The sequence below is a fragment of the Argopecten irradians genome, chromosome 10 (genome assembly GCF_041381155.1).
Source record: "Argopecten irradians isolate NY chromosome 10, Ai_NY, whole genome shotgun sequence".
NCBI lineage: Eukaryota > Metazoa > Mollusca > Bivalvia > Pectinida > Pectinidae > Argopecten > Argopecten irradians.
Window position 1 is genome coordinate 15,184,043 of NC_091143.1, and position 13,752 is coordinate 15,197,794.

Consider the following 13,752-nt stretch of genomic DNA (forward strand, 5'->3'; position numbering starts at 1 on the left):
ATTAAAAGATTCCTATATTGCTCATTCAGTTTAAATGTCCATTTGGTATTCACTGATATGAGAATATGATATGAGTTTGTGTTCGTGAAACATTTTTGTTTGACGTTTGTACTAAGCCAATCAGAAATGATGTCACTTTTTGTTAAATCGTCTGTGATTGGCTAACATAAAGCTTAAGACAAATGTTGACTCGACTATTTCAGAATTTTGGAGCATAATATCTCCCTAAGACATGCCGTGCTGACGACAAATTAAACAGTTGACTAATTGATATGTTACTAATTGGTCGACCTTCACGAGCTCTCCAGCTAATTACTGAAGCACTCGGTGTCCTGCTGATTGATGTGTTAGCCCACTCATTTTCTTGTCTTTCCTTCATTTCCAGTAAAAACCGTAAAACAAGAGATTTCCAGCAAAAAATCACATTAACCATAGTCCCATCCAGCTATTGTGACACCAGAAACATTCATTTTGTGTCTAAAGACCATCTTAAATTACATTAAATCTTAGTGTTGATTTTGTGTGAATAACATTGTTATTGCAAGACTTTGTCTAGTTATGTCTTAAATCAACTGTCAATTGGAGTTCTCTCCGCCAATTATCGAAAACATCTGTTCTAATACAATTAACCAGTTCTCTTGTACAAATTGTTATTTACTACTGAAGGCTGTATGAAGATCGGCTCGTTAATGAAAATTTCCGAACGACCATAAGCAGAGTTCAAAAACGCAGTTACGTTTCAAGTGGTACATTCTTGTTATTATTTGATTCGTATTGTCCCTTCTTTGTAATTGTAGAACGACAAAGGTTTATTTATCATCTAATAACCAAACACTGTATGACGTCTTCAATCATGTATAATAATTCCATGTAACTTCTTTTTATTGTATGTTTATTGGTCCATTTTAAAATGACATCTGCCATTGACAGATCCATAAGAATGACGTGTGCACGTGACGTATCCATTAAAATGACATGTGTCCGTAACGTGTCCTTTAAAACGACATGTGTCCGTGACTTGTCCATTAATGGCATGTGCCCGTGAAGTGTCCAATAAAATGACATGTGCCCGTAACAGATCTATTAAAATGACATGTGCCCGTGACATATCAATTAAAATGACAAGTGCCCGTGACGTGTCCATTAAAATGACGTGTGCCCGTGACGTATCCATTAAAATGACGTGCTCGTGACGTGTCCATTAAAATGACGTGTGCTCGTGACGTATCAACTAAAATGACGTGCTCGTGACGTGTCCATTGAAATGACGTGTGCCCGTGATGTGTTCATTAAAACAACGTGTACCCGTGACGTGTCCATTATAACATGAAGTTAGTGTATGTTCGTGATATAGGTCCATGATAGGCCACTAGCCCAAAGTTCGAATAACACTTCAAACTTGAATCGACTTGAGCATTTCTTTGTGGTAATACGATGTATCAATCATTGTTAAACACCATCTGTAATTTATTGTATATGATTATATAAGACGTTTATTTTTCTGTCATGTGCATTATTTGTATGAGATATGGTTTAAAACTGTAATTATACAATGTAATTTGGCAGGATCGTTTAGATTTGTTGTATTTGATATTCATACGACGAATAACTCTTCATTTGAATAAATATTATTTCCATTGAAATGAAAAACTACTATATTAAAGTTTTAGTCTGAAATTCTCAAAAAGTAGCATTCCCATATATTTGCATTAATGCCAAAAACTAAAAATAAAGTATAAGTCTGCACGAATTCAAAATCACATGTTGTATCTCAATATTTAAGTACCATTTGAGTACTCGTCATGCTTTAGCAACAATAATTAAAATGAATCATTGATAAAAATATCAACCAATCTCTACAGAAAGATAAGATAGAGATGAGGATTGATTTTCCTTAATGCACTTTACATTAAATTCATCAAATAAATGTAATTAAGCGCAAACAGATTTTGGCGTTTGAACAACAGTATTGACTAATTGGCAAATTGCTTCTTTTATGGAAATGATGGTGATATGTGAATCACATTATTTACAGCTCGCCAATAAGTTTTAGGTTCACTGCTTTTAAAGTCCTCGACAAATTATAGAAAATACGATGATGAATGGTTAATTTTCATATGTAACTTACCTATATATATCAGAATTTGCTCAGTATACAATGTAGGTATATGGTAGGAAGGGTATAAGTTATATCCTGTAAAACGTCTGAGCCGTGAAACAATTATATCGAGAAAGAATGAGCCGTTTTCTTCTGTGCTTCCCATCGCAAACATCATTATAATTCTCCTTACCGTCAAATTATTAAGGGAAACAGAGACAGAGTTAAGGTTCCATCAGCTCGGGTCTACGTTGGTCATTATCGGGAATTATAGACCAACACAGAATCTAATACATCAAGAGCCGGGAATATTAATTTCCCCAAAGTTTCGGAATGGATATTAGGCATACCAGTGTCACTGGGTAAAGAAAGATGTCAGACTATCAAACTAATCATTGATGAGGAGCGTAACATAGTAACATTAATATTGTTTTTATCTAGTTTTTTATCTAGCTATCATTTTCTTCCTCTTTGAGTGTCAGTGTAACAAGTAACAAATTAAATGAAGTCGCAGTTATCGGGCGTTTATAGCGTAATACATGGATATAACAATATAATAAACCATTGTCATCCAACTCAAAAGGACAACTTAAAAAACGCGTTCCAGGAAAAGAACTCTGTTCGATACCAAACCAAGCGTGAAAAGTACAATTCACGATGTCAAAATAGTAACAGAATAGCTCTTTTACAGAAGATGTCATTTGTTGTTGTATATCATGTGCATTTACCTGTTCCCTAACAATATCAGAGGTAGGAGGTCACGTGTCTACACGTGTAATTAGACAGTATTTCAGATCGCATGTGTCTACATTTGTAATTAGAATATACGTGTTATAAGACAGTATCTGGATTATAACGTGTCTATACCTGCTATTTTGACAATACCCAGAAATAGGTGGAACCACGAGGGAATCATCGCTAAAAGGAGAGAGATATGTCGCTTTTTATGAAAGGGAATCGTTATAGATTCATAGGAATGGTTGGGAAATTTTGAAATTTTGAATAACGTATTTACACCCAAAATCTGACGGACAACGCCCACCACGTCACGTGTCAACATACCTGTTATAAGACAATACATGTGATACAGGACAGACATCTCTTTTGTTAACTGGTCGATATAACTAGACTTAGCCAAGAACTTCGATGACAAAGGACGGATACAGATTGTCTAAATCGGTAATTCGACAATAGGACACTATACGTGTCTTCGCCTGTAATTAGACAATATGTAATACAAGATCTAGTGGTGTTCCGATTAATCGAGTTCGTCGAGTATCGTTGGTTTGAGGTGTTTGATCAATTAATCTTGTAAGAAATCTGTAATCGAGTTTCGTCGGAATTTTCCGACACCATGATAACAAAAGTACAAAAAATGTATAAAGTTAGCTGACTGTAACACATGCAAAAAAAAAATAGCCAACTTGTCAATATAATTTCCTTGTGTGTGGTTGTCACTCATATCATTTCAAATTTTAATCGTCTAAACGAATGAAGAGCGCATAAGCACTACGTAGTAATGTAAACGTTCAGGTGTGCATGATTTGTGAAGAAAATAAGCGACATGAAAACAGGAAAGCACAGAGAGGCCTCGCGATCGTAAGCCTCTGAAGGAAATTTTATATGAAACTTGTTTATACATCAAGGAAAAAATAATTGATTTCAATCGAACATTGATTGGTTATATATAACTGATGATCGACAATGAAATTACAGGATGACAAATGACACGTGTCTACAAATGTAATTAGGGATAAATAGAAAGCGGATCACGCGTGAAAAATACAACCGTGTATTTTTACAACTTTAATTTTATTACAAGACGGTCTTCATGTCTTTATACCTAAACAAAGACAATACCAACAACAGAAAATGGATAACAGGGATCTATTTCAAGTATTTTTTATATATAATGTATCCACAAGTGTATGGACTTCATGTTACTAGAAAATACCAGATGATAAATGTGTCTTCATCTATTACTATACCATTTTTCTTCAAACGACACGTGTCTTAACCTGTAATTTATCATACCATATAGCGGACGGATGTATACCATGTGTCTTCATATATATGTATATGATAGGACATATTCGACAGTTCTTACACCAAAAGTCTGACTTTATGTGTACACTAAACACCTGTATTTTTTTACCTGTGTGAGTTACTATCAACTGTCAATCTTTCATTGTTTATTATCCTCAGTTATTTACATACATTATATGATCGATTTAATAAATAACGTTTAAATCACATGTGTAAGTAACGTAAATCATGTCCGGCTGCAGACAGCTACAGTGGTGTAATAAAAATGTTATCGAACGTCGAGTAAATCATCTGCTATCTAAAAATATAGTATACACCCAGGTAGAATCCGGCTTTGCAGGGTTACGTAAGATTGTTTACATGTTGGTCGACGTACACCTCCTTTTATAGAGGTAGGCCGGCGTAAACTTTTAACACTCGTTAATAAAATTCCATTGCAAAGGTGATAAAACATAAAATTTACAATGACTTACCTGAGAATCCAGCGATCCAAAAATGATGATAAAACAGCATAGCGAATGATTCCTTGAAGTATATTATTCCAAAATGATGTTATTTCAAAAGAAGTTAAAACGTCACCACAACAACCCTCCGCGGACAACCTCCCGGCTACTTTTGGGGACACCTGAATCCAAACTCCATCGCTGGATATTTTTTCTTCACAACACAATTATTTATATAACACTGACAATCAAGCTACACGATTATTGAAGAACACACAAGCCTCTCGGTGACAAAGATCCCATGGAAAAGTTTCTCCACTCCCTAAGGCAGACCGCCACTATAACAGCTCCCGGAGAATTGCCATAGGTGGACTGTTGATCCAACTAATAGCGTGTGGTAACACCCCTAGCTAGGCGCCCCCAGATTTACCGCACACAGTCTTCATCCAAGTCACTAGTGTTTCGAATTCCCAAACATCCTGACTGGAATCGAACCTGTAAGAAATTAAAGCGAAAAGCATTCTTTCAATATTAATGCGTTAAATCTGGACTAGAGCAACCGAGAGCGTTGCCATCTGTGGAACTGTTCAGGCTATCGAGAGCGTCAGGTGACTGAGCTACAGAGGGGATTTGTATAATGTTATACCTTATGAAATGTTATTGTCTCATGCTGAAATGTAGTCAGAATTTTCGGAACATAACCATCATATTTTACAAGAGCGCAATGATAAGTCACCCCAGGGTTCTGACGGGAGGGCCTCGATATCTATACTAATACACATTCATCTCCCAGCAGAGTGCCAGGATCGTCGAGTTACTAACTCCATTAAAATATTAAAGCATTCAATTTTGAATTACCATCTTATTTGTTATTCTTGACGATAACAACAGCAAACAGACACAAATTCATAAAAAAAATAACGAGAACATTTACACGCGAAGTTCGGCAAAAACGGCGGGAACGTGCACACGCAGAGTTCGGCAAAACTATAGAGGATGTTAATGAGTGGTCATATCAGGCATGTACATAACAGGCCGTATCGATCGCACGCGCTCTCGTGATACGGAGTCTGACAATAGACAGTTCACGCGTTCTACCAAAGGGAGCACGATCCTCCTTTCCAGTGGGAGGCTGATATTTTCAAAGCGGATACATTACTGACAATACTGTATCGTTTGACCAAAGCACCTGCTCCGGACAGGAATTAACTCTGTCCATGTCCTTGGTCGTAAGCTCTCTAATGGGGTCGGAATGAACCACACGAATTGTATTTTTGTTACATGATTCAAAAGCCACAAAATTGTAGCATCTCCAAACGCCTTATAGCAGGCGGACCCTAATGACCCAAACGTCATAATAGAGCATAATATTAACGTCATAATAAAGCATAAAAATAACGTCATAATAGTTTGTTTGTTTGTTTGATTAATTAACGTCCTATTAACAGCTATGGTCATGTAAGGACGGCCTCCCATGCATGCGGTGTGTTGCGTGTATGTTGTGCGAGGTGCGTGTTTTGGGAGACTGCGGTATATTTATGTTGTGTCTTCTTGTATAGTGGAACTGTTGCCCTTTTTATAGTGCTATATCACTGAAGCATGCCGCCGAAGACACCAAGCAACACACTCCACCCGGTCACATTATACTGACAACGGGCGAACCAGTCGTCCCACTCCCTGTGTGCTGAGCGCTAAGCAGGAGCAGAAACTACCACTTTTATAGACTTTGGTGTGTCTCGGCCAGGGGACAGAACCCAGAGCCTTCCTCACAGGGGCGAACGCTCAACTCAAGGCCAAAAGTGAGGCGGTGCCAAGGGAGGCATTAGGAAAGATAAAGTCAGTTAGGAAGAAAAGATAAGATCCTAAATTTAGTCGCCTTTTACGATCATGCAATAGGGGCAGCAGAATAATAGAGCATGATAATAACGTCATAATAAAGCATAATAATAGAGCAGCTAAAACATATTATAATGATACAATACAATGACTTCTATAACAGTTTTGATACAAGGACGCCAAATGTCTAATCTTAATATATAACTTCAAATTTGACACCATGATACAGACGTCCGACACCAAACGCCATGTGCAGACAAACGACCTATGTAATTATGTAGATAGTACAGAATCCTTCGTATATATCATAAAATCACTACAATCGTTTTATCTATGTAAGTTGTAAATCCTACTATGGGTGGATTCTTCCAAACGTCATGCCATGATATTTTTACCTCTGCTATAAGAGTTCATTTGTGTTTAAATATGCAATAATGTTAAGCCATTCTGGCGTATCTATATATAATATTTGAGTAACTTGGCGTAGAGGACATCCTAAGATTTAACGTTTGACAGCTGTCCTGGGCAATAATCCAACAGTCCGTGTCTTTTTATGTTGTATGTAAAACATACTGATTTTATTTCGTATATTACATAGTACTGAAAATCGGTCGGATAAAATTGATATCTACACTGTACGTTTTTTGTGTCAAGCTAAAACGTATGTGGGAGTTAAAACGTCAAATATTTCGTTCTAATACTGCTAAACTCGATTATAAGCATACTTTAATTTCCTTTTAATGATAATTCCCTTGGATCTGTTTTTTTTTCTTTGACTGTTTACCTTTTAGTTGGAACGTTTCACCCTCTTTTGCATTGTCCATTGCTTTTCCCTCACCATATCCTTAATGTTTTTCATACCGATATATGATGTATTTCAGTTTTCATCCTGTTTCAGGGTTTTTTTCTGTACTTGTCATACTATTATCCCTCTTCTCTACATTAATCTGCCGATTATCTTAGTTTGATTCGTAGAAGGCGACTAATTTTGGAATCTTATCTTTTTTTTTAAATTTCTAACTGACTGTATTCTTTCTAACGTCTACCTTAACACGCCACACTTTTGGCCTTCGGTAGAGCACGCGCTCCTTTGTGAAAAACTCTGGGTTCAGTCCCCTGGCCGAGACACACACCATGTTCTTTAAAAGGAGTTGTCTCCACTCCTGTACAGCGCTCAGCACCAATGGAATGGGACGAGTGGTTTGTCTACTATCAGTATTATGTGACAGGGTTGAATGTGTTCTCCAGTATCTCTGGCAGTATGTTTCAGTAAGATAGCACTATAAAATGGACAAGAGTCTCCATTATTATAAATAGACACAATACGAACATACCACAGCCTCGGAAAGTATACAGACATTCACACAAACACATTACATACAGGAGAGGCCGTCCTTCAAAGGCCCTGGTTGTTAGTAGGACGTACATATTCTTGATCTACTACCAAAATACAAAAAAAAATTGAAATGGAAAAAAATAAAAAGTTCAAATGTGCTCGTTTTAAATTGCAGCTGACGAGCGCTTTTTTATAATAATGAAAATAGGTTTAGATTGACGGCGTTGTCATGCAGTTTTACATTTGTTCTTTTTAAAAATGGCCGCCACAATTCCTGTGTCGTGGTCCAGTAAAATAAAAAAAAATGATGACCATTAATTGACAAGTACGTTGTTATGCTACAGATGACACTGGAGTAGCTCAATATTGATAAACGTCTCCGTGCACGACTCTATTTTGGCAGATAATAAAAAACTAAGGGAGATAATAGCGTTAGTGACGCGTGTATGTCAAACACGGTATTGCTGTGGTGAATGTGTAGTGGATTGGCCACAGACATCAAATTATGTACAGGATATGATGTTAATGACATCCGGCGACATTTTGTTTGCGTCCCTAATGTAAAAGCTGACCAATAGGGTCATTGGTCAACTCTCGGACAAAGATGGTCAATCGACAGCAATTACTACAAGCACGGATACGAATCAGATGACTCGGTCAATAAGAGGCTTAGCACATTGGCACTTAGCACCGGTCGCCTCCCGCGCTAGGTTCTCTCTGATTTATCGTCCTTTTAAGACAGAATATCCTTTAGGATGACTTCTCCACGGATGTGTCCACAGATTGACTTTCCGGGACCGAATGTTGCTCTTATATTATAATATATACCTAGCACGCTAATGTGATATCCGAGGGTTTCATCACATATTGAATACCCTGCGAATATTAGCTGATAACTCGTAAACCAAACGGTACCGTCACATTACCGATAGTGTTAATTTTATATCAACGGAAAGGCAAGGCAGGAACAAAAACAACCATGGATTCTATTAAAATAGATAATATCATTACTAAATATATATTGTATTTGGTTATATGTGGATATATCATCATTGCAGTAAGCGTAACACTACGGGTGTCACAGACCGAAGGCTGCGAGAGGCGCATTGTATACAAACCAATATCTATTAACACCGAACTTCGCCACAAAAGCCACTAGTCCAATAAGACTTGGCCTGGCACTCGCCATAAACGTTAATAATTAATGTTTCTCTAATATTTTCTAATTTCCACATATGAAGACAGATATCGACGCAGGACCGAGTTCAGTTGTACTTGATGATGGATGTGAAATTTACACTTGCCTTCAATTAACTGTGTTTCCTTATTTGGTTAATATGGAATTTTTTCCAATCAACTCCGTATATAAAGTTGAGTACATATTGGAGTGAATGGAGAAACACACCATCTATTCCGGGATCTTAATGATAAATCTCGATTGTAAATGGATCTTTAAATGCAATGCCAATTTGTGAATCCTGTGCTAATTAAAATGTATACTTTTCTGTTTATCTACTAGACACGAAACATACAAGACTTAATTTTATTTTTATTTTCCAAAAGCGAAAAGCACGACAAAATTAATCATAGACTTTACAAAAAGAAAAAAACATCCGCTGTAAAATCTGTTTTATAGTAGTATTTACACTCTCGTCCGTAATGCCTGGGTATTGATTTTCTATTTATTTTTAAAATTTTGGAAATTCGAAAGATGCTATTCAAATATCACCTTGTCAACGACATTTAGCTTTTTTCTTATCTGTGTTAAGAACCATACTACCGTTATAAACTGCTTCGTTCTTAGTCACCAATGTAGATAAAATAGCATGGAATTGTTCGTTTTATTTTGCCTTTTTTTGTGGCGTTGTTATATATCATGCTTAAAAGTTTTACATGTGTATTTCGTTTTGGCAATTCGAAAGATGCTATTTAAATGTCACCTTGTCAACGACATTTTCCATTTTTTTCATATATGTATTGAGTTCAATATATTACCTATATAAAATGCTTCATTCTGAGTCGCAAATATAAATAAAATAGCATGGAATTGTTTTGTTTTTTTTTTTTTTTTTTTTGTGGCGTTGTTATATACAAAGTTGAATATTTCTAATCACGTTCAAACTTATGTATAGATTTTAAAGGGACGCTGAGTAATGATTTGGTCTATGCTGTCGAAATTGTGCATTGTTGTCGAGTAAGACAGTCAACTCCGCCTAAACTTAACCATGTAGTGCACATAGACCCCCCCCCCCCCCTACTCCATCTGTATCGATAGGATATATGTCCAGTACAGATGCCAAAAAAAACAGCTTCCTATTCAGACAGTGTTTCAATAAGTAAAAAAACCCACTTTAGTCCGTGGGTTGCATACTAACAAAACAACAACCACGTTTCTGGATTCTGGTGTATATATACTTATCAAATAGATTATCATTTCATTTTAAATCAAATTATCGAAACTTTGATTACACTAAAAAAATGCTCGGTTGTTATTTTACTTGCAATTCATGCAAAAGATAAATGTCGTGATAGCGCCATCTACCGGGATCAAATGGCGATAGCTGTGTGTGTCACGAGTATAGCATGTTTAGTAGTGGTTTGAAACAGCAAGTCTCGTAAATTGATGATATCATGGATGTTACTAAATCGTTAGTGTTTTCTATAACAAAAAGCGAAAATTTTGAAATCTATTTTTGAACATCAAGATTCATTCTCCCATGGTTCCTTGCGTTTCACTCGCCGGATGACAGTCCACACGCATTGCCGGGGTTTAGTTTCGTATTTAATTATAACCGGATGTATCGCTGCGTCGATTATGAAGTCACGCCAAGTTTACGTTCGTCAATGATCTGGAGCACATATGGGAGTTAGACTGGGCCCTAAACACGTGCTAACCATCGCAGCCATTAAAACTGGATAGGTTCAAACGGTATCCGAGTAATCAATTGCATCCACAAAATATATCAAAGGTTATGGCAACGTATTACTGTAAACAAAACGAAATCTATATCGTTAACAGTCGTATTCAACTATTTAATATATATATTGTGTATTTATTTCACACAAAAATAATAAACTAAGTCTTACTCACTGTACTGCGTATTTAGTATAACCATGCCGAATAAAATGATATGTGAACTTCAACCAATGCAACATCTATCTAACCTAGGTCACACTCTTAACTTTGTAGTGCGTCACTAGCCTCCGATAATACACTTTAAAAGCTTAAATTTTTACGATGGTATGACGAAAATTTACACATACTACGTGTAAAATGATAAAATTCGATTTGTAAACATTTCAAATATTTCTGAAATCCCTTACTGATATAAATAAGCTAAAATTATACAATTAAGCTGTACAAGGGGAGCGTCGATCATTGTTATTACACATATAAAATGTTGAAATAAAATTCTAATGATAATTTGATATTTACACTTTAGTCACAGCAAATATAGCATTACAGCTGTATAGCATATTGATTAACGTACCCAGTCCATACATCTATAACCCGCCTCCTAACCACCTCCGCATTATATATTAGAAGGGACAGATAAAGCTGATATATTGTGTATGGGGGACGAGTCGGAATTATAAATCTAAATTCATTGCTTCAATAATGTACCGTGTCTTTGAAGCTTGGTAATCTTCATTTTAGGAAAATAAATTTTTAACTACTCCAACACCGCCACATGACTACGATGACCAATTGCGACATTCTAGAGTAGTAGATCTGTGAGGAAAGTTGTAAGGAACATGTATTGTACACCAACTTCTTTTCGTGATTTTAAGTCATTGGATTCTATTTTTCCTGTACTAAGATCATTTTTGCGATTTGTTTCCACCTGCGAAATTTTAATTGATTTACAGTACTTACCGTAGGTTGGTGTTTGTTTCTCGGGTACTTCGGAACTTTTAATTTAACATTAAAACCTGGTATTTATTTAGTAATCATAGTTAACAATGCGTGGGAATGGATGTGTTTGTCGCCTAGACGGTATTTCGGTAGAATTATATTTCGAATTAACAACGACACATGTGTAAACGCCCACTGTATTACAATGCTATTATATTTCATTTTGTTTTTCGTTTTGTACCGAAAACAATGCCGCACGGAAAGGACTTGTTCCAGAAACTAACCCATATCCATAGAACAGTTTGACAATTTGTGGGATATGATAACATGACTTGTTTTTAAAAAAAAGAAAATATTTGAAGTTTGCGACATATAAAGCAACAGTTTGTGGTATTCATAGCACTGTTGTTAGAGCGTTAGAATGGTACTTGCTGCTCCATCGGCCGTAAAAGGCGACTAAATGTGGGATTTATACCTTCTCTATTCTTTCTACCAATGTCCTCCTTAACACCACCTCATTTCATAAAATACATTCAGTTGAGCGTTGGACCATATGAGGAACACTCTTGTTTAAGTTCTTGTCTAAGAAACAACGTGAAAATGAGTGGGACGACTGATATGCCCGTTGTCAGTATAATGTGACTGTATGTAGTGTGCTAGTTCAGTGTCTTAGGCAGCATGCTTCAGTAAAATAGCTCTATACAAAAGCAAGAGTTCCACTGAAAGGACACTCACCCGGTCACATTATACTACATGTAAAAATGTAGCAACAGGCAGGCCATCCTTTCACGCATCTTTTATTACCAATTTTATAGACTATGGCCAATACAATCAGGAAGCAGATCCCAGAGACGCGCTTAATTCCATGTGAAAAGTGAGGCGTCGTCAAAGGATATGCTAGAAAAGGAAGGTAGAAGAAAGAAGAGAAAATATATATTATGATACTCTCAGTTTATACTCGTCGCTTACAATTTGTATTGCAATATAGACGACAAGTACAATTCTACTGCTATAGAAGAAGTAAGAACTATAGTCGTCTCTATATCAGCGTGGTGGTAAGGTTATAGACACAGTGATTGTATTGCTATCAAAGAAAAGTAACATATTACGACATAATGTTTACACAGTTGCAGTATCTTTTCACTGATAATGATTTACCCCAGTGTATTTGGTTTTGAATATTTAAAATTTAAATCTCTTCTTGACAATTCCAATTAAAAGTAAATCATATTAACACGTTTTCATGTTTAATACCTTTAACGTTCACGCCCTCTTCATTATTTCTTCTGACGTTTATTTACAGACTGTTACTGTTATCCGCCATTGTTTATTTCATCTGAAGAAAGCTGCACTCTCGCGCAGAGCAGACGATAACAGAAGCACCTATATCACTCGGAGAGGTTCGTCTCCATCACGGTACCGCGGAGATGCATTGCTTGTGTAGATACAGTAACTACCTGACGGCTAAATCATATATTATATAAATGTCATTCGACACGCGGAAAAACTCGCTATATCTCGTAGATAAATCGTCAGCTTTCTCAGTTTTAATTTGTATCTGTCTGAGGATTTTCCCGTGAGGTTTTAAATAAAATATAATGAGAAAAATGACAAGGTTCTCTGTTAGTAAGCCGCCGTGGGAGAGCAAACCCAATCAGATGGATCTCAACACCATCAATATATAGTGTAGACATGATACAATGGGCTCTCTGTGATGTCGTTGTTCGGTTACGAGAAAACAGACAAAGCATTACCTGATTATCGTTTATTCCCTGTGTATCACCTAGTTCTGATGACTTCAGATTGTCTTACGATCGTATATTATTGATGAGATGAAGTTAAAGATAATGTTACATATAACATAATCATAAAATAAACAGAATAGTTTGGTTTGGTTGTTATATTTACGTCCTATTAACAGACAGGGACATGTAGAGATGGCCTTATATGTATGCGGTGTGTAGCGTGTGTGAAAGGGAGTTGCATATTTTGGGATACTGCGGAATGTTCGTGTTGTGTCTTCTTGTGTAGTGGAACTCTTTTTATAGTGCTATATCACTGAAGCATACTGCCGAAGTCATCAAGTAACACACCTCAACCGGTCACATTATACTGACAACGCGTACGGTCGAACCAG

The 13,752-nt window shown here is 36.4% G+C and overlaps 1 protein-coding gene across 2 annotated transcripts in view; it reads right to left on the reverse strand.

Annotated features, from left to right (window-relative positions):
* LOC138333212 (opioid-binding protein/cell adhesion molecule-like) overlaps positions 1–13,752 on the reverse strand; it is a 140,297-nt gene that overhangs the window by 93,312 nt on the left and 33,233 nt on the right. For both annotated transcript variants that reach the window (XM_069281427.1, XM_069281426.1), the window contains exon 2: positions 4,618–5,082. In XM_069281427.1, coding sequence (XP_069137528.1) covers positions 4,618–4,657 — 40 coding nt within the window. In that variant the 5' untranslated portion in view covers positions 4,658–5,082. The remainder of the gene's footprint in view (positions 1–4,617; positions 5,083–13,752) is intronic.